This window comes from Corvus kubaryi, unplaced genomic scaffold (assembly GCF_017639235.1).
Source record: "Corvus kubaryi isolate FWS band 111438036 unplaced genomic scaffold, C.kubaryi_AGA036_p1.0 66, whole genome shotgun sequence".
NCBI lineage: Eukaryota > Metazoa > Chordata > Aves > Passeriformes > Corvidae > Corvus > Corvus kubaryi.
In genome coordinates this window covers 1,064,882-1,091,369 of record NW_024582054.1, presented here as the reverse complement: position 1 = coordinate 1,091,369, position 26,488 = coordinate 1,064,882, and the positions used below count along the sequence as shown (strand labels likewise).

General features: G+C 38.8%; 2 protein-coding genes across 3 annotated transcripts in view; one reads left to right on the top strand and one right to left on the bottom strand.

The window, feature by feature from the left end:
• Positions 1-3,000, top strand: part of UBR1 (ubiquitin protein ligase E3 component n-recognin 1) — a 54,932-nt gene extending 51,932 nt beyond the window's left edge. For both annotated transcript variants that reach the window (XM_042048113.1, XM_042048112.1), the window contains exon 46: positions 394-3,000. In XM_042048113.1, coding sequence (XP_041904047.1) covers positions 394-535 — 142 coding nt within the window. In that variant the 3' untranslated portion in view covers positions 536-3,000. The remainder of the gene's footprint in view (positions 1-393) is intronic.
• A 3,554-nt stretch (positions 3,001-6,554) lies between these two features.
• LOC121674094 (photoreceptor outer segment membrane glycoprotein 2) lies at positions 6,555-17,507 on the bottom strand. Its single transcript, XM_042048117.1, has 4 exons — positions 17,304-17,507; positions 13,485-14,153; positions 9,398-9,644; positions 6,555-7,957 (listed from the first exon to the last, which is right to left on the bottom strand). Exons 2-4 carry the CDS (start codon positions 14,063-14,065, stop codon positions 7,691-7,693), a joined length of 1,095 nt encoding a protein of 364 aa, XP_041904051.1. The 5' UTR covers positions 14,066-14,153; positions 17,304-17,507; the 3' UTR covers positions 6,555-7,690.
• Between the last annotated feature and the right edge of the window lie 8,981 nt (positions 17,508-26,488).

The following is a 26,488-nucleotide window of genomic DNA, read 5'->3' as shown; positions in this document are numbered from 1 at the left end:
TTACTGGACAACACGTTCTTCTGTCCAGTGTGTACAGCACTGTAGGTAATGCGTGTCTTGGCCTGGGGAACTGATGGCAGTTTCCAGTCAGGAATGGGTAGTTTATGAGGAAATACAGTTTTTTGGTACTGTTAAACTGCCTTATTTTTCTCAAGAATGTTTTGTATGCATTTCGTCAGAAACATGTGACAACTGCCATTGCTGAAATATCATAATAGAAATGGCAGTCATTGCTTGTCACAAGTAGAAATTTTTTTATGTTTCAAATAGACTTGTTGGGATTGGTGTTCCTACAAGTATCTAATTAGTCTAGTGTTAATGTTAGACTATTAATTGGACAGTTTATCAGTTGCTGTTCTGATAATGCTAATTCTCTTCTTTTCTTCTCTGAAGAAGAGGCAATCCCCTGCACTTATGTTGGGAGCGTTACCGGAAGCTCCATCTGCTATGGCAGCAGCACTGCATCATAGAGGAGATTGCGAGGAGCCAAGAAACGAATCAGATCTTCTTTGGATTCAACTGGCAGCTGCTCTGAGTCTCTTGATTTTAGTGAAAACTTTTACCTTTGGCAGTGCTTTGGAAAAGAAAAGGAGGGTGGCAGTAAAAAATCTACTCAAGTGGTTTCTGTAGTTCAGACAATTAATTGATGGATTCTCTAGGTTGGATGTATAACTGATACATTGAAACAGAAACTCATATAATATATTTTCCTCTTTTTTCTTTCAAAAAAAAAAAAAAAAGAAAACCACATTCTGTAATTATTACTGAACATCCAGGTCCAGAAATATTTCCATTTTTTTCAGAAGTTTGAATTGTTTCACATGTTTTCATGAGGACAGCTTCAGAGCACACACAACATTTGTCTCTTCCATGCCTTGAGAACATATCTAAATGATGTTGCCAAGGAAAAGCCTCCTTTACTTTCTTCCTGGGTTCTTTTCCCAAGCTTAGTGAAGCTTTAAATATGTTGAGATAATATTGGAGTGGAAGTGGTGCCAGGTCTTTAGTCATCTGCAGAAACAGTTATAATAAAGAATATGTTTTACTGATAAAGCTTACATTCAGCTATACTTTGGGATTTAATGAAGAGTTTTCATTAATGAATTCTTTAAATGAGAGGTGTGGTATAGAAAGTGCATGGGGAGAATTACCATCCTGCTTGTTGTCAAAAACCTAAGTCTGTGCTTTTTGTGTTGCCAGAACTGCACTTTATCTAATGAATTTATCCTCCATTCATGTATATCATAAGACGTCTAGGGCTTCACCACTTGGCTAGGTTGTGGTTAGTTTTACATCCTTTACAGTTTGTCTTCTGAGATTTTCCCCAAGAATCAAAAGTGAAAATTCTGCAGGTAAGTAGTTGTAGTGTAGCTCTGCAAGCTGTATGAGAGCCAGAGACTGCAGTAAAGTAAGCAGCCTTCAAAGCTATCACTGGACTAAAATCAAGGCCCAAAAGCAGCAAGTTTTGGAATCAGAAATAAATTTGCCCATATTTGAGGGATTTTCCACTCATCGTCCTCTACCACTATTGTTTGGAGCATGTTTTGGAGTCTGCATAAATGAAATGGTGTGTTTTGGGAGGCGTGTTCAGTGGTTCAATGCCAGGTAGAGCAGAAAAGGGAAAAAAGGTGGCTCAGTCTGTCTCTTTGCCCTTCAGTAGTTAATAGCACATTGTGATTAAACTCTCTCTCAATGATATGTGATTGTGGTTCAGTTCTAAATGTTTGTTCTTCTGTTTTCTGAATTTCAGTCATAATACACATGAGAGAATTTGTAATGTGACAGGTAAAAACTCTTTCCCAGGAAATTACCATTTCCATGTGAAAGTTTGAAGTCGTCACTACCCTCAATTTCCCTGCCCCTTTGCTATTTGGATTCTTTCGTGCCATTTTAATAAGGCTTTCAAGGAGAGGTTTTCAAATAAATGTCTGAGTGTGTTTTTGTATGATGTATTTTTTTTGTTTTGTCACAATTATATGAGAGACAGTAGAATCACAATTAATGGTTTAGATTTAAATACCATTCTTCTGGGGTTTTTTAATGTTTTTTGAGTTTGTATGTATGAGTGCATTTAACAGCACCATAACTAATTTAAAGATGGAATACCAATGACGTTAAATACTGTTCTGGTTTCAAATAGTTTTTAAAAACTTCTGCTGTAATCCTTCCCCAGTGATATAAAAAGTTGGCTTTGGTCTATTTTCCAGGTATTCTGTTTCTTGCAATTAAGACCATTCTCCTTATTTTGATTCTGTCAGATTTTAAACCTGCATATTAAACTCTTTGAAGACAAGCATTAATTCTGTTAGTCTTCTCTAAAACATGTTTGAAACACATACTGAATTTAGAACAGCTGTCATGAAAACTTGCATGCACTGGTGATTTTTATGTCATCAAAACACTGCTTGCCAACAAGAATATTGAATTAAGACTGGCAAATTGATACCAAACCTGTATTTTCTTACTGTTTCCCTCTGATATTTACCTATTCAGTTATCAAAAACTTTCAGTTATCTTGCACTTCACTGATACAAAATTTCCATTATCCAATATGCAGTGAGATCATTTCATTTTGTTTTCTGTCTGAACTGTAGTATGTAAGGACAGGAGTAAGAGCAGATGAGCTTGTTTAAAGCTCTGGAAATCTCTTTGTAGCTGAAGAAGTGGGAGGGGAAAGTTGCATCTTTCTGTACGTTTGCACATACTAATTTAGCAAATGGGCTCCCATATCATTCACTGACTAGCGTGGTCATCTTTCATTTCATAAATTACTATGCAGTTTTGTTCACTGTGAGTATAATCTGTATTTAGTGACTGCAAGATGCTTATGCCACTTATTTCTGTTCCATCCAAGCTGACAGAAGTTATTTGATAATGCACATACTGGTATCTTAAATTGCAAAAATGTAAATTTGAAACTTGTATAATGTTCTTGTGCTTTTGAAATAAAATATCTTGTATATGTATATTTAAAAAAAGGAAATAAAGTAACTTCTCGTAGATTATTCAGTTTTTATTTGAAGGCATTTTGACACCTCACAGTTCATTTTACAAGAGCGCTATAATGGTGTCTGTCAGTATGGGAAAGGAGAAGAGCTGGTAAATGGTTGGTAAACTACCAGTTATCCCTGTAGGCTGTATCATCATTATACTGTAAGGAATGGTAGCATGCTTTTTCTTCTGTAAAGATACACTCCACTCGAAACTTATCCTAGTATTTTACAGATGCAAATTCCTGCAGTGTCTACCTACATTTCTAAGAGAAATCTTAAGTACAGAGTTTAATTTTTACATGCCCTAAAACTGATCTAGTTGAGTGATTCTGGTTTTGTATCTTCTCAAAGTACTGGTTGTGCTGTTTGGCAGATACTTAACCTCTGGAAAGGGAAACTGTGGTGTTGGTCTAATGTGCTGTGTGATACATACTTTAAAAAAAGTGTTCTGTTATACAGCTAATCAAACAGTCAAGACATCTACATAGAAATGGCCAGTACTTCTTGCACATTTTTATGTTGCAGCTTGTCATCATGTCCTCACTGCTTTGCTGTAGCTTTGGGCACCATTTGGGTGTTAATGGTGTTGCTCTTTGTTTGTTCTTAGTAAATGGTTTTTAAGAACCAATTCCTGAAAAGGTAAAAGGTAGAGGTAGATAGATTGAAGTCTACTAGCAAAATTGTTCTGAAGAAAATTACAATAAGGATCCTGTTAATTAAGGCAGAAAAGAAAAAAGCCGCATCACTATTTCTTGCATAGTAAAAATCTCAATGTCCAAAGTTATTTAGAGGAGAATTTTGGCCATTATATACTTGCGTTATGGTTGAAATCCACTTTATTTTCTAGACAACAACCTTAAATAATCTCCAATGTAAACTACTGAGATTCATAATACAACATTTAAGTTGTTACTTAGATTCTTCTAACCTATTGACAAGGTGTTCAAAGATACTTTATCAAAAATAGAAGTTGTTTCATTTCTGTGGCACAATCTCATTTCTTTGTTTTTATCAGTATTTTGCAGGTAGGCTAAATTTGAAGGTTGATACAGAAAAAAAATGGCTAATGATGAAAATCCACTTCCTTACATGTGTCTCAAATCTAGTTATTTCTAATCCTAGCTACATTTCTCTGAAGTTACATTCAGTACAGTCGAAAGCATACATGAAAATGAAGTTATGTAAAGGAAATTTGCATTGAAGGAGAGCAAGCTGAAATTCTGAGAGATTATATATGTGATTTTGTGTAATGGTGAGTAAGAGACCAGGTACAGAGTTAAACGATAGACATTAAAATGGGACCTGACTTCTTATTTCTGTGTAACTATTGTTCATGAGATCAGTGTCAAAAAAAGGCGTATGGTTTGTGCTGTATACGTGCAGGTTGTCAAACAACTCACAGTCCATCAGACAGTTTTAGGAGGTTTTCAGGCTTCATGCTTGAGTGAATGAGCTACAGCGAAATGTTTTGAAGCACAAAGTGGGGGCTGTGGATTTCATGATCATTTGAAGTCCTTGCTATGTTTGTGAAGATGTGTGGTTAGTCTTTTCAGCAGATGCAGAATCTTACTTCTCCTCCTTAATTGTGCTTGAAATGTAACACTGGCCTCGTTGGGTACAAGTATTGAGATGCTCATCCCAAGGTACCAGAGTTCCTGCTTGAGCTATGTTCATTTTAACAAAATCCTGAATGTGCTGCATGTTTAAATTTCTTACTGCGTTTTCTCTGTGATCAACGTAGAGCAAGTGTTTTCAGTGGCACTCAGAAAGCTTTAAAGGAGAGCATTGTATGTGCAATTTCTAAAGAAACTCTCATAGTGCCTTCACCAGAAACTCAACGTTACAGTGCTTGTTTTATTTTTTAAATTAAGACCTTGATAAAGAAGATAGTTTTGTGCATAGGTGAGTTCCTTACTCTGGAATTTGCTGTATTGTTATGAATTGTGACTGGATTAGGCATTAATAACAAACAGGATAAGTGTCCCTCAAATCGTATTTATTTCTGTATCTGAGCAGATGCCCTGGCTTAAAGGCCTGGCTCACTAATGCTGTCTCTGTCTTTATAAATTATGGAGAATTAAAGATGCAGTCTGTGCTGCTGCCTGAGTTTGTTTCCTTGATCCAGTGCCTCTGGTGTTAAATACTGCAGGAAACCAAAACTATTCTGACAGGTGCTGTAAAGGAAGCTGGATATGTAGGGTGTAGCACTTCCATGTTGTGAGGAAATCAATAAATACAAAGCAAAGAAGAAAGCATTTATTAACAAAAGTACATTTTATCCTGATACTGTGAAACGAGCTATCATCTTTTTGTAATGCATCTGTATTGGTGGAGACTCTGAATGCCTAGACAGGATAGAAATTAACAATCTAATGACTGAGTAATTACTGGTAATAGGCCAGACAAGGACTGTTCCCTGTGAGATGTATGCTGAAACTAAGTTAATTTCAAAACCAATCACATTCCGCTCTTGCAGTTTGGGACGGTTGGCTGAGAGACAAAGGTTAACGTGCTAAATGCTAATTAGTCTTTTATGGTAAAATGTGTTTTCTTCATATGCGAGTAAATGAGCTGTGTGGGGGCCAGAGAAAATTGTGTAGCTGGATACTTACACCTCTGCTCTTCCTGGTAATGTGTTCCAGCAACTGCTGGATGACATTTCTGTGTCTTGACAGAGATGCTGAGGCTGGATGATCAGTTCACTCTTCCTTCCAAATCTGTTTTTTCAGAGCAGATTCTTGACAAATCCATTAACTAGAAAGCTATCAAAAGAGTAAACTCACAGTTCTTCTAATTCTGCAAGTTTTAGTTATTGAGGTCTAGGACTGTTTTACCAAAAAGTAGATAAAATAAAATTGGGTTGAGGAAGTGACTGCTATTGACTGACACATGTGGCACTTTGCATACTCATCTAAAAAAAAATACACTGCATTTAAAGAAAAAACATATACTGTTGAAAAATGTGAGTAGTTTGCAACACATGACTGTCTTTCTCCTTGATCTCTCAAGGGACTTCAACTTTCTGTATTCATTCTTTTCCAGTCTGTATCAGGTAACTATAGAGCTGCTGGGTAAGTACTTCTGGCTCTCAGAAATGGCTGGAGGAATTACTCACCAGTTAAGTTTTAATCCCCCACTGGGCAAAGTGATTGCAATGAAGACAAAAAATAGGCATGCAGGTAAGTGGAGTGCAAAGGGAAGAGTTAACAGTGCTTGTAGAAGGAAGTCTCAGCTTACAAATCTAGTTCCTTGAAAGGTTTTTAACATACTTAAGTGTAGGCCTAACATGTTAGGCAGTGAAGGAATTCCAGTTGAAATTATGGTCATGCACATAGCCTGCTTGAATTACACTACAGATATTACACTGCACAATTTATTTACGGTATATCCTTATAGTATATTTTTTGCTTTTTCTAGTGTTATAGAATACAACAGTATTGAGGTAAAGAAATTTTTACTGTTACTCTGCACAGCTTCAAAAGTAGGAATGGTTCTGTTTCAAATATTTCAGTGATAAAATTTCTTTTACTTGATTATCTGCAAAGAATGCACTCACAGCAGTAACAAGTAAAGTATTTTATTTGGTCTTTTCACCTCTGTTTTGTATTGGTACTTCTTTCCTGCTTACTATTAATGATCAATTACAGTCACAGGGCATCCTGTAACTACAGGTGTTTTGGGCATTGAAGGCTTTCACTCCATGGATCGACAAAGCTCCTGAGCGTTGTACTAGGGGCGTAATGGGAGAGCTGTCAGTCAGTCTGCCTTCACTGATTTCAAATAAACCCTTACCTTCCCACCCCTGGATCAGTGTGGTAAGTTCTTTTGAAACGAGGAGCTTTCAAGCATCTAGGATCGTCAGTAGTTGTTTTATAGAAAGTACCTACTTGGTTTTAAACTTGTGCTATCACATGCTACTTGGAAGTTTAAATATCCCTGCACAAGCTAGCATTTTGTTTTCTTAGGCAGAGAACTCCTTTCAGCATCACCCTTTGATTTTCAGGGAAGTGGGGCAACTAGCTTTCTCTAAACTATTGGAGGGGTGAAAATGAAAAGATGCTTCAGACATTTTGGGAAAAATAAGTGAAAAAGTTTATGGTAACTTTTATTGCCTTCACCTGAATTTCACGTACCTGGTGGGTTCTTGTAGGCTGTAATACATGTATACTTTTGTTTAAATTTCCCCTTTCCTAGCTTGGACCAATAGAGTCTTCATTTCAGTTTTTGTCTTTTCTTTTTTGTAAAGAATCTTTTTTTTCCAGTGTAATAATTTCTTTTGGAATTTCCCTGCTCCTGGGACTTTTATAGGTGTAATGACAGTAATGAAAACTTCTTTGGTACCTATTCAACTGAATCCGTATGTTAGTATGTGTAGACCCATCCTGTCTGAAATACATGCTTGTGCATAATGATCTTTCTGGTGTATTCAGACCATGATAGAAGTCTGTATGTAAAGGAGAGAAAGCAGGAGAAATTCCTAAGTTTTGTGCAGTGTTGAGAATCAGGGAATTCACAAGTAAAAATACATCCATCCAAAGAAGTATTAGCATTTTTGGAGCTGTCACCAGTCTGTGGTTTGTTCAATGGTTTTACTAGTTTTTCTACCTTTTTTTTTCTCCCACCAGATAAAATCTGGTGACTGTAGGACTGTAATAGAGCAAAGCTACACTTGTGATGTCATTTCTTGGAAGATTTGCCTATCTAGCTGCAGGGATAGATTTTGTTGTAATATTGGTTTTGCCACAGTCTGTGTTTTGAACGTCAATGTTGGGGTCGTTCATGCTTGAGACAGTGGAGATCTGGTTGGCTTTGCCGAGGTTCTTAATGATGTTAATGTTGTATTTGGCAGTTTCCACAAAACTATTTTCTAGTAACCAACCATCTGATTCACCCTCCAGATCTCCTAGCAGAAGGACATTCTTCATGGCTGTTTGTAGGTACCGGACACCAATAAGTACAGAGAGCTGTAAGAAACAGTTAATGGTTAAACAGTTGAAATTGCAACCTAAGTCCTGTCACTAAGTCAGTTTTCTGACTTGTGTATTTACAGGCTTCATAACTGAGTAAAGCAGACACTCTTTATCCTAGCAATGTATCTAACCATTCTTCCAATTAATTACATTTTTTTAGAAAGAAAGATAGCAGGGAGAGATGGATTGATTCTCTCTTCATTCTTCAGGTAACAATCTCCCTTGCATGTTATTAGTACATAAATACCTAGAATGACTCGGGAACCTTGCAGCCTCAGAGACTACAACTAATTGATGTAGAATGGATGATCAATTAATGGAACCATCAGTCACTGGGAAAGAAAAAATTGTAGTCAGTGGATTTTTTTTCTACTGACCTTGATTAAATCAATATTTCCTCCAAGGAGGTTTAATCATTCCTAAGTAAGCCATAGGTGTCCTACATGCCAAGGAATGAAAGTTAAGAAGGATGGCCTATAGCAGAGGCTCAAGTCTAAGTTTAGGAAAAAGCCTCACTTTCATAGTTCTGTTGGAATCAAGATCAGCCTGTCAATATTTAAGGGAGCACAGAGAGCTGGCTCGCAGCTTTTCACATGGTTTCAGAGCCCTTTTATTTGTGGCACCACCACACCAGCTAGCACTGCCTGAGGACTGTTGTGAACTACTTTAATTACAGCACTAATATTTATGCAATAGAGCAATAGCAAGAAAACCAAAACAAATTAAAAAGGTAAGAAAACTCTATTGGAGCCCGTGCCATTGGGGGGTGCTTTACTTTGAGATGACAACATCCAGAGAACTTTCTTTAAGATGTCAGCAGGAAGACTGCAGCTTTGCAGGTGTATAGCTTGCCTGTGATGCGCTTATTTTGTTTGCATAACCAGCAGCCTAATCTACTTCTAAAAGGATAATATGCCATGATTGTCCACACAGTATGTGTACTGTCTATATGGTGAAACTATGTAATGTAAAAAGGGGGCTTTGAGATATTAATAAAATGCTCAATTTTAACTATAAACAAAATTAATGCATTGAGCCAAAGACCTGCTCATATTTTTGTTAAAACTGACTTAAAACAACACTCAGACCTTCTCACCAGATTTCCTTGCAGTTGTATCACTGCATGTATCACCCTGTATCTGATCCCATAAATGCATGAGGGGAATATGCTATATTCTATTGAAAAAGCTCTATAAATATACAGAATTATATATATGGTTTCTGATAGTTCTCATCCTCAACAAGATTTACTTCTGCTCTGTGGACTTTGGGAAAGTTGCCTTTACTAACGGAAACCCTGCAACACTCCTGAAGTGCTCGTGGACTTTGTACTGGATGCTGAGGCACTTCTCATATGTTACGCTGTCATCGTTTCCCATCCTAGAGAGACAGAAGACTGATTAATCTGATAGAGACTGTTTTTGTGAGACTCACCTCAAACAACCAAATAAGCAATGCTGCAATGCCAATGGATCTCATGATACCGGTGTAGTAATCCAGCAGGGCCTCTCTGCAGCCCTTCATCCAGATATTGAGCTCCTCTGTCAGGAAATCGTAGTTGTAGTGAGCACTGTTGTTTGTCAGCTGGTACTGGATGCAGGGCCGTGGGGAGCTGGGGTTGCAGCAGCTGAAGGGGACTCCATCCACCAAGAACTTCCCATCAACGTTGCTCTTCAGGCGGCTGCAACAGGACAAAGTTTGGGCATTACAAATGTGGTGTCAGCAGCAGGCAGTGCCTGTGATTTTAGAAAAGGAAATAACTGTGCTGCAATGTGTGCCTTTCCAACATAACAAAAGGAAAATGAGGGTATACTTTCAACAGGAAAAGTTGCTTACTGCAAAAAAATGGCATATTGGATTTGCTGTATTGAAGTGTGGTATAGCACAGTACCTCATGTGGTTCTTGGTTCTGTGCCACAAGACGTGTGAGTTCAGTGTTCATGGAGATGTTGCCTTTTTAGGTATCTTTGTGCTAAAAATACTAAAGGCAATTTTTGAACTTGTTTACCTTGGTGGAATTCTAATGGAAGTTGTGTCCCTGGAAATCCTGTGTTTCACTACTTTGGGATTGATTTTTCAATACAATCATTCCATGAGAGACATCCTAATACAAGAATGACTTTGCATGCCACAGGAACTACTGGTGATTGTCTGCTGGCCTTTCATCACTGTACCTGTTGCAAGAGCTGGCTCAGCACATGTTTTGAGTCCAGTTCACAAAGGGGTTTCTACTTCTTGTAACTTTACTTTCTGTAACTTTAAAAAATGTATTTATTGCTAAAAATTATTCCTTTCCCTCCTCTATAAGATCAGAAGGAAAACAAGTGGGGAAAGAAGAAAGATAAAGAGGAATAAGAAAAAAAATCATAGGATGGGATGAGAACACAGTCTCAAATTAATCAAGATTTTCTGGAAGTTAAATGAATCCTTGACATCCATTTGCTTCAGAGAAAGAGATTTTCCAGAAACTGGAGAGTATCTAAGCTGTTGAGAGCCACTGTCACCCCTTGGGGAAGCAGCCGCTAAGCATGCATCTATTTTCATGCTCACTGCAAAAGGCTGATTTCCTGAGACAGCCCCATGGGTGAGAACCATGCCCTGGTTTATCAAGTCCAAGGCCCTTTACCCTTTGTAAAGGGGTCAGAATACATAAAAGAAAATTTTCACTTAGATATCCAGCTTTCACCAATTGCCAAGATTAATACTTTCCAAAACTTATTAATTTATTAATGTTTGCAGATAAATTTGCAATAATTTTTGCAAATACTCTTTGCAAACTAATGATTTTCTGTTCCACTGCAGCTGATCTAAATTAGAGGGAAGGAAATCCAGTCCAGTCTTGTTCTGGAATTTGGGACTAAATCTAACCTTCAAATGAAACATAAGCTGCTAGGAAGCTCAGTATTTGTGTCAGTGCTGTGATGGCAGAATAATTGCTTTTATTTTATTGCTGTGAGCCTAGTAAAAACAACCTCCTTTTTTTTTTTTTTCCCCTCTTCTTCCCCCTTGCCCCCTTCTCTTTTTTTTTTTCTCCTTTTAATTTGGGTTGTAGTGTGTTTTGTTTATTTAAAATTCTCTCAAAAACATCTTCCTCGATGATCTTTCTAAGTAAGCCAGGAAGTTCATCTGCCATTTCCCACTTAGGAGCGGGATAGGCATGAATTCCTCTCCGTTTTCAAGTCTAGCTCTTCATTTTGTGGCCATCATGTCCCTGGTGATGGCAACAGAATGGAATCAATGCAAAAGAGTCCAAATAATCCACTGAAAGTAGACTGAAGTGTGTGAGCCGTGCTATGGGCATAGGCAGAACCAGGCACTGGAAGGGAAGGGAGCCAGAGAGGCACAAACTAGAAGGCTACAATGTGGTAGGAGAAAAAAAAGCTTGCAGAGGAGAGGAAGACTGGCACATTGTGAAAGGGAAGATTTTTACCTGGGCTGGCAAAATGCCCTCAATATTTCAGGGTATGGTATACATTTAATAACCCCAATATAGTACAGCATCTAAGATGGTTGAAATACAATCTCTTAAACTGGGTCTTAAGCTTTTCTTTTGATCCCAAGCATCAGTTTAAATACTTTTTTTCTTCCTGACGTTATAAAGAGGAATTCTCTTTCTACTGCCAACAGTAGCAGTTTCCAGACATAGGTTATGTCCTCCTGCCACTATGTTTCCTCTGCTAGTGGCAAATTTTAAAATTATTTAATTTGTATCTTGGTACTTAATAGCATGTTGGTACTGTTAGAAGGGAGGACCTCAGTAAAAGACCTTGTGGAGCAAGACATTCACTGCTATTTGCTGTTGCAATCCAAAGTTGTTTTTACGGTATTGTAAAGCAAAAATTTGCTTTTGGGCAAAGATGATTTTTACCCAGCTGAAGCAATGGTAGGATTGTACTGCTGTAACCTGCCTCATGTTCCTACCAATCCCACTGACCGTTTCCATGCCTTGTCACATTGTGGTGTTGGCAATAGAGCTGTAGAAGAGAGGGGAGGGAAGAGGGTTGTGCAGGAAGGTGAAAAGTTCAGTTTTGCAAAGGTTACATCTGAGTTCACGGTATGTCAGATCTCACCTGCTTTGCCTCTTGATCTACAAACTACTAAATGATATACAGTAAAAGCTGAAACCAAGAAAGATTTGATTCCTTTTCCATCTTTCAGAACATTACTGGCTGGGCTTTTCTTCCAATGATTTCATATCAAATGTTTCACTGTCATATTTTTGGAAGTCATGGTATAATTTGGTTATACAGTACTGCCTTGGATTCTGGCAATCAAGATGAAACTAACCAATCCATCCACAGCAAAAGAAATTCAGAAATTACTTTCCTCACACACATTTCACTGTCACCTTCTGCCTGAATGGGGCAAAGGTTAACTGACAGTGTATTCTCACAATAATGGCAGAGCACAGGGGACTCTGCAGAAGAAAAGAGGACTTAATTAAGACCCTGGGTAAAACATTACTGTTTCTGCCTGTCTCACAGAAATAAAAGGCAGTATATTTTACTTTTGACTTCACACTAAGCTTAAATTCCTGGGGATCATCTTTGTTGTCATGTCACTTTTCAGCATAGAACCAAGATTTAAAACAGCTCTGGACCACACTGTTCCGTGTGGCACTTTCTAACTTCTCTCTTGAGAAGGCTTGTATAGCTTTATTTCCACAGACAAGTATCTTCTGTATGCTGATGCCCTCTTGTTTGTATTCTCCTAGGTCCTGCCTTCTGGTATTTGTAGCTCTCTATATACGCTTTGCTATGATGGCAGTTTCAAGTTGCGAATTCTGTAAAATTAAGGTCTTTAGCCTCCCTTCCCCTGGCTTTATTGTCACTGATTTTTTAGATCAAAAACACAGCATTTGACAAATGCCAGTCAAGCTCTTTGCATTTGTCTTTCCTAGGAATACAAAGCTACTACTCTCTTGTCAGTGAAGACCTTTTTCAGCTTTAGAAGAATTATTACAGACTGGATTGTCTACTTTTGAAAGTTTTTAATTTTTACCTTGTCTGTAAGTATTACCACTCTTCTTTTTGAGCGTGTAATTTCATAGTTGCTACATCATGTGAAGCACCACCACCAAAAAGAAAGGGGGATTTCTGCTGTTTTATGCAGTTTACATGGTGTTTGGCGGTTTCTCACATGTGAACATACAGATTTGAACCTGGGATTGCAAAGTCTAATACCTTGAAGAAGGGTCTTCCAGTGCTTAGAATTGACTGTGCAATGTACTGCTAGTACAATCCTTTTTTTCTTACAGTTATCAGCTCACTATAACTGAAATTAAAATTTTGGGGTAGCTAATTCACCACGCTGAAAAAGGAGATACATCTTAGCTTTGCTTAGCATCCCTAAAGGCTTAGAAAAAGGTAGCTTTTGATTGTGCATGTATTTAGCATATTTTGTGAGTAACCTGGTCATTCAATATTTTTAAAATTAAGATACAAAGGTCCAGAAAAAAGGGCTTTCCATCTCAAAAGAGTTTTTCTCCTAGAATTTTTTGTTATGACTGATAAATACTTACTCCAGAACCTCCTTGGAAGCCATATTCAGATAACGAGGAGATACCCACTGAATTTCAAACCAGTCTCTAAAGCCATTGTTTCCACAGCAACGGAATCCAATTTGTAACAAATCCACTGTTTTCTTTAAGAAACATCGTCCAGGTATGTCTGTGTCTTTATAGAACTTAATGGCATCCCTCAGTCCCAGATAGAGAGACTCTTCCAGCTCATTCCTCATGGTATAGCACATAAGAGCACCCACCAGGATGCAGAAGGTAAAACAGAAGGTACATACAATGTATGGCAGCATTGCTAGTTTCCATCGAGAGAACTTGTTTGCATCTGAGCAGTCGTAGCAGATTTTGCCACCCAGAAAGTTGATGATACATGCTATGACCCCTACAGAGATCAGCATGTTGGGGACAGAGTTAATGTCCCCTTTTGCCATCACTTCATTGCGCTTCTTGATCTCTATTTTCAGAAAGAGGCCAAGACTGAAGAGAATGATCCCACTCACTACAGAAACCCAGTTGAGGATCCATAAGACCTGAGCCAATTTATCCCTCTTGGTTTTGGTGAATTTGACTTTGAGGACAGCCATAGTCAGATGCGCATTAGGAAAAGAAGCACAGGTCAAGAGAAGCTTGTAAGCTGATTAGGAGCATGGATCCAAGGCACGCAGTAGAAATCTGAAGAAGAGAGAGAGAGAGATTACTGTCTGTTTGACCAGGTATTTATAGAGCCTACAAAAGAACTTCCTGTACAGCCTCACGCACTCTGAGTCCTGCCAAGCGAGTGCCCCAATGAAATTTATTGCTTAAATTTCATAACATGGTGAATCACTTAAAAATTCTAAGGACCAACTAGAACAATTTGCTTAAAAATAAGTAAATTGTACAAACAGTGACTCTGGATTCCTATGAAGTTTTGTCAAGACCAATTTTCTATGCAGACCTTCTGATATCCAAAATGTGGTCTGCTGTCTTTCCCTTCAGACGACTCCCAATGTCTTTCCCTTCTACTTGTTGCCTGGTTTTTGACAATCATAGGTATTTATTATTCTTAGATTCCTGTGTTATGGTCAGGTTTGTGTTCAAAAGTTGATTAAATAAAACAAGCATACATATATACAGCCTTCTTTTTTTTCTTTCCTCTCCAGAAATCTTGCTTGTCTTGTTCCTAATTTAGCAACTCTCATCAGAGTGATTTTATACTATACAACTCTGTGTTATATAATTTTAGTCATTTTATTCCACTAAGACAATGGCATTTATAAACAGTAAAGTGTAATTCTGTAAGTCTCGGGAAATAGACATGTATAAGCGGCATAATAATTTTCTAAGTCAGTGGATGGTATTACTAAATAAAACTTGTATCAGCTGAAACAGCATGAAGAACACCTGCAGACAGACAAGCTGGACAGAAGTAGGGTTACACTGACCTGCTAAAGGATCCCCAGCTGCAGTGAAGCTTAACATTGGGTAAGCAGATTGTTGCAGAGTGCAGTTTAAAAAGGTAATGGAATCCCAGTGTCTTCATGTGTTTACATCTGAAGGAATCAATTCTATTTGTACAGGCAAGGAATAGGTTGTGTGATTCACATTAGGATATGGTTAAATATCTTGATGCATTATGATTTTAAGGCCTGTGAGATCTAATTAATTCAAGTTGCATTTATTTTCTCCTGCATTTACAGAGAAAACTAATCCCCCTCAAAGCTATTCAGCTCTGTGGGTTCTTTTGTACAATACAGAGAGTAGTGTGCAAAATGTGCAATATTTTTCTTTACCAGTCTGTCTCCAAAGGTGTGGAGGCCAGCAGCTTTCTGAGTTTAAAAACAGGGTCCTAATTTTAATGATTAAGGCTGGTTATCAATTGTGGCTGAATATTGACTGTGATCATATTGTGATAATCATATAGATGATAGACACCTTACAGAGATGTCCAGAGAATAGTCATTTATAAAATTACAACACTTGCTTCACACTATTCTTCTCCAGTATTGTTCAAACCTCATTTGAAGAGATCATGCTCTGCTGGTACAGAATTAAGCCTCCCTATGAATTCAGCTGACAGCCTGCCTGCTAAGCCTGGAGATAGTATCTTTGATTGCTTCACCAGTTAAGCAGTTTGTGACTTGACCTTAAATAGCTGTAAATGATGGCTGCTAATAGATTTATTTGCCCCTGATTCTCAGGTCTCAGAGCTCACAACAGAGACAATCTGTTGTGAAATCTCCTGATTGCTGATACACAGTTCATGTTCAATGGTAGGCAAATATGAATTCATCACTCACTGCTTGTTTCTGTGAAACACATGTACATGTTTGAACAATGTCTCTAAATTGTTCAGCACACATTTAGTTACAGTGTCACTGAAAACACCCTACTTGCTAAACACACTTTGTTTTAACATTTGGACAAAAGTTGTAAACAGTTCTACTCTATGTAAAATTAATCTACTCCAGAGGCATTGTTGATTTTGGAAGATGTAGATTTGAGACTCTCATATTCTAACCATAAAGAAATTTCAAGCTGAGTTCCATAAGCAGGGATACATTCAATCTCATATAGGTATTCTGATATAGCTCAATCCCAATTTTCAGGTGCCTGAAGTTAAAAAAAAGTAAAAAATTTCTCTGAAAGAAAAATTCTCCTAGTAATTCCTTGTCTCCAGAAATTCTCATGAGGTATTTTCAGCTTCCTTTGTGAAGTTTTAGTGTTGTTGTAAGATCAGATTTCATGGAATATTGACATTTATCTAACAGTGCTACCTGCGCCACAGCCCTCCAGCAGCATAAGCTCTGTGATTTCCTAGTGCCAGAGGAAAGGGATGGAATGACTGGTTGTTGTAGTTCAATAACCACTTGTTGACTGACCCTGGCTGTCACTGATATGCTTGGGATTGATCTTTGGAGACACTGTGCTTCTCATGAAACCTTGAATGCATTGAGTCTGGGGCAGAAGAACAAGTTATCTGTTCTGTTCCTTGTTCCTACATTCTACATGGATACTTAAGATTATTTTCACCTATGCTAACAGTTTACTGAATTTATTTCAGATAAGAAGACTCTCTTCACATAATAATGAATTTTGTAAATACACCATAACATTATTCTTTCTCTGTTTAATAAAGTATTGAATACATTTATTAGCATGAGATGTATTGCAACACACACACACACAGAGCTGCATAGTATAATTTTTTGAGCCCCATGGAGAAAGTTTTTCCAGCTGAAAGAACAGAAGTGCAGTTATGAGCTGTAAGTGTTAGTCTGTTCTTCTCCAAGTCGTGTTTGGCAGCAGGCTACTGTAAAGCCACAATTGCTCCCAGCACTTCAGTGGAAATAACACCTCTGTCAAAGTTCTTAGGATGCTTTTCACATGAGCCACTCCAGAGTTATGAATCTTATACACACAGACATATTTTCCCTGGCTGTGGGAGAGTAAACTGGATTTTATTCTATAAAGGGAGAAATACTTCTTTCAACAAAAGAAGCCAAATAAATGTGGAAATCTCTCCCATAATATCAATACTGTTCTCAAGCTTTCCTTGTCTAATGCAAACTTACCTAACTTTAAACACAGCTTCCATCACCATACGATGCTTTCAAGATGTCACCTAGATGGTCCTTTGCTATCAAATTCTCCTGACTACATTGAACAAGGCATGGCACAGCTATTTATTTATAACATTTACATATTAGATACGAATTGTTCAAAGAAATTTGGCGATTTAGTCATAAACAAACCACATCTTATCTTACTGATTTTGCTAAAATGTGCCATTTTAGCTAAACACACATTGCTATTTGTGATATTGTAAAAGAAACCACTAACCTGCTTCAGAGGACTGAACAGGGTCTTGAAACTGGTAACTTGCTGAATACAAGGGAGACAGTATGTGAACTGGACATTTTGAGGATGACTGAAATACTGATTTCTCGATGTCTCGGTCGTGGCTCTGTCTTGACACTGACTCACCAGTGGAGATGGCGAAAACCACTTCAACTCTCCTGCCTGTGCTAATCTCTCTTTCATCTCTAATCGTAGCTAAGAGATTTATTTCAAGGGTCTTATGCCACCAGATTAAAGCCTGCAAAACAGGCCACTTAGAGTGTGAACTGAGATCTCACCAACAAAATGGTTTATATGACTTTCTTCTACCTTTTTACCCTGCTGGAGATTTGGGCTAGTAAGCAACATAGACTGTTTTTCAGTGCCTGCTAATGTCTTCAATATCTCTTAATTTGTACTTAACAATAAATATGCCTCCAAAGGAGAGAAGAATGAGAATAATGAAACTTTGTGATTCTGTGGGAAGGGAAAATCTATCTTACGCAACTATCGTTTATATCCACTATTATGTTCCTTACCCATCGCTCCGGTTTTTTTTGCTTTGGATAGAATTTTCTGTTCTCTGTGTATTGAATGTGACTGTCCAAGAAAAGAATTCAAGTAACCAAGAGCAATTGAATCATCCTGCATGATTCACGGTAGGTTCTGGTTTGGGAAGCTTTCCAGATTGAAGAACAATCTAGTAGAAACCTCTGTCCTAGTCTCTTATCTAGCTCTCTTCCAAGCCAGAAGCAAAAGTATCATGTCCTTGGCATTTCTGAGCCTAGCATGTAGCAATTTGTGGGCCAGACATGGCTGGTTTGAAATGGAAACAGTGGTGGCAACACACTGACTCTGCAGCAATGCTTGGTCAAGTTAGAAGTGATGTTGGTACCAGAACTAAATCCCTAAGCAGGAGCAGGTTTGAGCAATAGCGTCTGTACCTGTAACACCTTGGCACAGCAGAGAGTTCAGTGGGCACATGACTGACTGCAAGGGACCCTGCACCAGGCATTGTAAATGTGTATTAAAATGCTCAGAAGTGTAAACTGTCCTCTCCAAACTTACGATGAGCAATAAACCCTGATATGAATGTGATTCTAACTCTGTATTCTGGCAGTACACTGGCTCTATCTCGCCGGTGTCCTAGTGATTCAGAGCATATGTGATACATCTGGGACCTGTTGGACCTACTGCATATGGACCACACAAATGCTTGCATATGATCAAATACACCCCAACTGCACTGAATTAATCCTGTGCACATGAGTCGTTCATGCTTTGGACTTGCAGCAGTGGTGCAGACCACAGGGAATATGTTAGATCTGTTCAAACATCTATTTGTGTACAGATCAACTCTACAGAAGCATATTCAACAGGTATAATGTATTCCTTGGCTACAGCACAAGTACACAAATGTACACATTTTGTTCTGGCTGGGATGTGATATATCAGAAATCCTGGACAAATGGCTGAAGTCCTTTTCTATGCTTAAAGACCACTTGTGAAAACTCTCCCCATCTGCAGAACTCCAAACGTGCTATCCCTGAGTATTAGAAAGTGTTACTGCCTCAGTTACCTAGTAGCAGAAAACTGCACCTTCCCCGTGGCAGCTTTCCAACACAAACCTCGTACTCACATGCATGGAAGCAAGCAAGCAGGAGATGGCAGTGCTGCTGTAGGAAGGCTTTTTCTACAGTACAGCGCAAGAAGCTTTTTTTTTTTTTTTAATTAGAGAGATTAGAGGTCATTCTCACAGCTAATGGAAGCTCAAGAATGCCTCATTGTAAGAAATTACTTAAATCCAATCTTAATGCAATTAGAGGTCAGTGCTGTATTTTTTGTTCCATCTCATTTTTGGAAATGGCTTCAGCTGCAAATGTAGTATCAAAAGTTGAATTATTCAGAAATTAGTTCTGTGTTATAGCAGTCTATAATTAACCATGATGCACTTTTCTTGCAGACCTTTGGGAAACCTGGACATCACGACCATGGAGTAGCATTTTGTAACTTGCAGGAGTGGTTGCACATGGGGGATTGCATCTATCACCCAGCGGTATAGAAAGAGGTCATACATTTTCCTGCTAACAGTGGAGATTGCTGTGCTATTGTTTTGGATCCGAAAGAGGTAAATTTAGCCTCTAAATTTAAGGTAAATTTAAAGTGTTCGCCTAATTACTTATCTATTTAGTACCATTCATATATAAGTCCACAGGCAAGGACAGATGTGTTATGAATCAGTGTAATGAAATAACTAGTTGGGATGATGCAAAGTTTAATTTTACATCTAGTTTCCAAAAATTAATGTTTTATTTTTATATTTGGATGGCTTTTCATTTCACCTTGTATTTAATGTAAATGACAACTAATGATCCAAGATTTTTGAGTACTGGACTGAAACTGGAAACACTTGGTGAATCTGATGGAAGCAAGTACTGTACAACTTTTCCTTCTGATCTGGGGCAAGTCCATATTCAGGAAGATATTCTCACTGATATGTTGTAATGGGGAGAGGGCATGAGCAACCATCTGCTTTTTTTGGCTTTTGTAAAATTGTGAACCACATGGTAGATACTGAGAGACCTAAGTTATTAAGCAAATAGAAGCAACCGAGTCTTTGAAGAACATTCATTTCTCAATTACATTTTTTAACTTTTAGGGAGGAAATATAGTGGTATTTAGATGATTATGGTTGTTTTAGCAGATAAAGATACCTAAGTTAAGTCATAACATCTGAAAGTCTTATGGAATTGCAGAGTTGGCAGAGGGAATGTCAAAACACAAAGGCATGGAGTAATGGCAATATGCAGTAATTTAAAAGGACAGAGTTTGTACATTAAAATGACACAAAGCTTATTGAAAACTAAGTCAGTTATATTTTTTTACAACTACAGCTCTACACTGTACTACAGTTGTACCAGAAGACCCACTGTACTATGTTCCATGAAAAATATGAATACTATAACTGTAGCTCATCTAATTGCCTGAAGAACATCACAGATTAAACACATCAGAAAAAGAAGTACTACATTTTTCAGATGTGTAAAGGTTATAACAATATGGATGCTGAAATCAGTCTCAGGCAAAAAGGAAATTATAGCAGACCTACATGAACTGCACTGCACATATACAGCTTGTCATTCAGGGTCCTGTGTATTGCAGGAAAATCCATGGAAGTACCTGCCAGGCTGGCTCTGATTTCAATCCATAGGAGCTGTACTGTCCACAGTCTCTGAGTCATCCACTCATGACTCATGGTGAGTCATTACAAATGGAAAACTAAGGCACAAGAAATAGTGTATTCACCTTAAAATCAGACGAGCAGTCTATAGCACAGCTGGAAGTGAACATGTATTTTAAATTGGTTGGTAACCTAAAACTTTCATCTTGGCTGTAACTTCTTTCTGAAGACTAGAATCCATTTTTACCACCTTAATCATAATTAGACCATGCAGCAATCTTGCTTTTCACTTTTGTACCTTATTGACTATGGATCTTATCCTCACAAGCCAGGTATCAGGAAGCCTTTTACAGAATGGAATTACACACCTATTATGAGGCCTGGCAACAGAATTCTCTTTACATAATGAAGTAAAATTTTCCTTTTTTAATTCCACATCTCATAGCATCAATACTTTGGTGTGCTACACTATCAACTGACCCTTCCTCCCCTAGCAAAGTAGTCAGACATACGCTGTCACATTTCTCCTTGAAGAGACCTCCTAAACTAATCAGTACCTATTCTCAGCTTACTATAAACCTGATGTTGATGCTATTTTTCTCTAGACATCATGTAAACTGAACAATATTACTCAGGACATCTTATAGGGAATTAGAGATCCTTTTGGAAAGAAAAGACAGTTAATAAGAAAGAAAAAAGAATAAACTCAAGGGAGTTTCTGAAGCTGTCAAATAGACAAAAGCCAGAAGACAGACACAGTGCTCTTAGAGCTTTTCCAAGATCCATCTGTCCCTTGACTGGTGACTTCATGCTTGTTGACAGTGTTGAGAAATCATGATTTGTGAAAAAAGACTGAAGGAACTCAGATGCTTTAGTGTAGAGAAGACTGATGGTGAGAGGTGAAAACAGCGTTCAAATAATTTTATAGGTAGTTGCACAGAGGAAAGGAATAAATTCCTTTGGTGATAGGATATGAGGAGAATAATGGGTGAAATAATTATTTTAGTGAGAATAGCAAAATAGCCCATAAGAAACCCCTTATTTTCCAACGAAGTACTTTTGGAACAGGTTGACAAACACTGTCCAGGAGTGTTGTAGGAGGACAGTTGGTCCATCCCTGGAAAAAGGGTTGAACTAAATGTCTCAAGGTCTGCGACTTTTCATTTGCTATTAACTAGATACCTGTTTAAACATCTACAAAACTAGGTAGGAGCTTTCTCATCTTTGGCTGATACTTCCTTTGCTACTTGACTTTTGCCAGAAATGTGAACGTATCAAATGTGTTTGCCTTTCTACTCTTCAGTGAAAACATTGTTTCCACCTCCATTTATATATGAATTTTAGTTACAATTTTCAGCAATTTTTCAATTCTAGGAGTAGGTGTATGTTAACTTACTGACTAAACAAACCTGTGAATTTTCCATCTCTATTAAGTCTGGTCATCCTGCTATCTATATCCTCCTTTTATTTTTTCTTTCTTTCTCTCTCTTTTTTTCCTGACATCTGACTGCCCAAAAATTTTTCTGGAGCTTTTTCTTCTACTTCTGTAATCAGCTAAGTAGAAACATTATTCAGAACTTCTGACTCAAACAGAAATAAATAAATAACTCCAAGACCCCAAAGTCCAGGCAAGGAAGTTCCAATGGAAGTGCTTGAAACCAATGAGTCTGGACTTTGCAGGATGAGTCATCTACTCCCATACATGCTTATTTGAAGAAAGTAACAGCAGAGTTCAGAAGTTCTTGCACATTGATAATCATGCTGCCCTTCTCCATCACAGACATATGCATATGTTTGTGTATAGGTGCAGGTTTAAATTTTTAAACATTCCTTGAAAAAAAATTAGATCATTCCTTTCAGACAAAAACTATTGATGAAAATTCTCACATCTCCCTTACCCCACAAAAAAGAAGACTTCCAGGAAAGCAAACTTATTTTTTCATTGCTATACCTCATGCAGCCTATGGAAGCAGAAGTTGGAAGCACTAGAAAGTTGTGTTCCATCTATAGACGTCTCTGGATGGTCTGATCTATTTCTTCAAACAAAAAAGATATTAGAAGTTTATATGTGGGTATTTTCTCATTCTCTGTTCTTTTTTAAATATAAAAATAATAAAAGATAGAGCTGTGTCTAGTTGGGCCCAGAAACAGTTTGCTGTCACTTTGGTCTTTACAGGCTTGTTTATTTATTTTTTTTAAACTTAGACCAGTTCTATTTATTGCCTCATTACATGATTAAATACTTATTATATTCAGTCTTAATAAATTATGCATCATATTTATAATTATTAAATAGAAAAAATATCTATATTAAGATGTAAGAATATCTTTACATGACTGGGGATTGTTTTTCATACCGTCAAACTTATTAGAAAATTGTATTCATTGCCATGCACATACCAGCCCAACTAAATTTTTGGTTCACATCTTTCCCTAGCAACTATGTGGTTATAATAAAGTTTGGCCTGGCAAGCCTTTGGAATTCAGAGTAATTTCTGACAGTAATCCTCCTGCTCTCTAGCTTCAGAGTCTTGGTGTGCAGTACTTTTCTTCTTGCAGTCTATAGCCAAGTGAGACATTTAGGATTGAATTAAGACAACACGCTCTGTTGTGGTTTAATCCCAGGTAGCAACTGAGTCCCAGCAGCTGCTTGCTCATTCCCCCACCCCTGCACCAGTGAGAAAAAAAGTGGATAGAAAAGGCAAACTTCATGGGCTGAGATACAAACAATTTTAATAATTGAAACAAAATATAAAAGATAATAATCATTAGTCGCTACTACTACTACTAATTGCAATGAAAAGGAGAGAGAAATAAAACCCAAGAGAAATAAGTGATGCACAATACAATTGTTTACCACCTACTGACCAATGCCCAGCCTGTCCCCCAGCAGCCATTGGTTCCTCATGGCCAACTCCTTCCCTATTAATATACTGGGCATGATGTTCTGTGGTATGAAATATCCCTTTGGACAGTTTGGGCCAGCTGTCCTGGCCGTGTTCCCCTCCATTCTTGGGCACCTCCTCACTAGCAGAGCACAGGAAGCTGAAACATCCTTGATTTATAGTAAGAACAACTCAAAACCAACTAAAACATCTGCCTGCTGTCAACATTATTCTCATACTAAATCCAGCTCTGTACCAGTTACTACAAAGAAAATTACTTCTATCCCATCTGAAATCCGGACAGTTTGCTTTACTGATTTATTTTGCACCACGTGAGATACTTAAAAATCTCCAGAACAAACACAGAGGTGCCCATCTGCTGTGGTTTACAGCTGCTGACTAACAGCTACAAAAAGAGACACATTTTTACATTGAGATAGCCAACTACAGCTAACAATGTAAGAGCTGACGAAAGGGCATAGGACAGTTTTTGGCTCAGGGTAACTTCCCCCAAGGGAAATAAACACATTGCATCTACGCTAAACTACGTGTACTATCAAAAAAAATGGGGGAGAGAAAGAAAAAATAGAAGAAACTAGAGTAGCTCAATTTCATATTCATATTTACATAGAGATTTTAATGTGCTGGTGGTTTTTTGGGTTTGGTTGTTTGGGGTACTTTGGTGTGTGGTAAAGATATTCTGCAAGTTTGCACTGACAGAGGAAGTGCTGGTATCCGTTATACTTACCAACATCTCTGAACCTAAAATAGTAGAACAGAAAGCATTGAAGAACTTCTTGGTGTATTTCTGGAGCAGTGAGCTAAAAAAGATTAGATCTTTTCTGTAAGGACTTCCTTCACATAAGTGGAAACAGATTTTCCCTTTGAAAAGTCTCAGTTTTAGTTTATTTTATTCCCTGCTTGACTTCTATTTGAACTATTCGGGTTTTGTCTGCTTATGAAGATCACATGGTAATTTGGAAACTTACAGATCACTGTACTTTGACTGATGATGAAGGAAAGGCTCTTTGGTCTTCTAAAGCTTTCAGTGAGCTAAGAAGACGTGTACACCTGGTGTGATTCCCATGATAATATGCATGTCTATTGTATTAGATAATGAATTAACTTGTGAAGTTCCAAAGTGATGAGATAAACTATGCCCTGTGGATCTGCAATGAACAGGTAAACAGACAAACCAGATAAACAAGTTTGTTAAGGCCTTTCTGTTCTCTTTAACTGAATCAGAAAATTCTCCTGAGAATTGTACACCTCAGGCAACATGTCAATTATTTGGGGAACAATAAAACACTTCACAGACAGATTCATATTCACAAGCTCCTCATTACATTTAGCGTACAGCAAGTTTTGTTGGCAAAACTTATTTACTTAAAATAAGAGGTGGTTAGGATATTTATCTACCTTCAGTTATAATCTCGGAGGAAAAACACTGTCTACTTTAGAGTGAACGTGAAAAAAAATTATTTGTTTGCTGCATAAGAAGAGCTGTTTATCCTAGAATAACTGTCACCTTTGCAATTTGCCTTTAAGACAGATTTGAAAGAATATGTAGTTTCAGTAGAATATTTTCCATCTGAGAAATTGTAAGTGCCTTTTAAAGGTAAGCAAAACTTGTAACTCCATTTTGTAACCCAGGTAAAGATATATTGTGGAAAAAAGGCGCAACTCTTTCCACCTATTACCATCAACATTGGTTCATTTCTATTCACAAAATGAACATTTCTTCAGTCTATCAGCTTTGTTATTAACTGCTTCAATTGTTAGGACACATAATACGCATATGCATTCACTACATATAGAGAAGCATATGCTTATCACCAGTGTTTATCCACACCGCTATGACTGGTGGCCCGCTGCTTGAGGCAGTTCCCTTTGCGAGGGAAGAAGCATCTTCCTGAAGCTGACACTGAGCAACTCGCAACTGTTTGGGTTCATTGCTAGGTTTGGTTCACAGCTCCCACTTCTGGGTAACTCAACTATAAACTATCAGCGCTAAAATCTTCCTTTTCATAAAGTAGCAATAGGAGATACTGTTTCCTAACCCTACTCTTTAACTATGATCTCCTTGTTATGAATGAAGAAAGGGCTTAAATTATTCACGCTATCTTCTTATCTGGCTGGCAGTAGGGAAATAAAGGCACTTTTTTTTTTTTCCCGCTTAAGGAAACTTCACACGAGGGAAACACTATGGTTTTTTTACTCACTTCATACAAGCTACTGTGAGCACAGCAAATCTGTCCTTCCTCCTTCCCACAGAACAGGTCTCTCCTAGCTGTTGGTCTGCCAGATGGATCCGGGCTCTGGGCTGACACTGTGGCCTACAAACGCGTCCTGTGGGCTGTTGTGCGATGATGGCACCCACCGAGGAGCGCCCGCTCCGTGGCCTCACGAGGCTCGAGAGTCCTGCCTGCAGTAAGGAATAACCAGTGAGAGCGGGAAGGCTTCCCTTCGAATGCCGTACTCACCTAGGCACGGGACACATCCACTGTTTCCTACTGTCACTGAGCGGAGCCCAGGGGTGACAGCCCTGCTGCGCTCCCGCAGGGGACAGAGGTCCCCGAGGCGACGCCCGGTCACCCGCCTCCCCCAACCCGGCCTCTCCTTCCTCAGCCCTCTCGCCCCGCCCGCGGCCGGGCAGCAGACTGCACCCATCAGGCCCTGGGCAGTCCGCCCAGGTACGGACAGCGCGGCCGAGCTCCGACTGCTGATGCGGAGGTGGCACCGCAGCGAGGACCCAGCTTCCCCCCCGGGGGCGGCCCTGCGGCGGTGAGCGCCCAGGGCCAGCGCCGGCCTCCCGCACGGACGCTGCCCCTCGGAAGCTCCTCGGAAACGGGAACTCCGGCGCCCATCCCGCGCCTCTGCCCCGAGGCTGCGCGGGGGTGGCCGCGGCTGTACCGGCGCTCGCCGGCTCAACCAACCCCGCACTGCACAGCGCCGCGTCCAAGTGCGCCCGCCCCCGGTGCCCGGATTGACCGCATTGAGAGCCAATCGTTCGTGGGAAATCTCCGCAGCTGCCCAATCACCGCTCCGGAAATGGGATGTGGGTGGTGCCCCGGCGGACAGCGGGCTTGGTGGCGCCGCGGCCGAGGAGGGGCGAGCGCGGG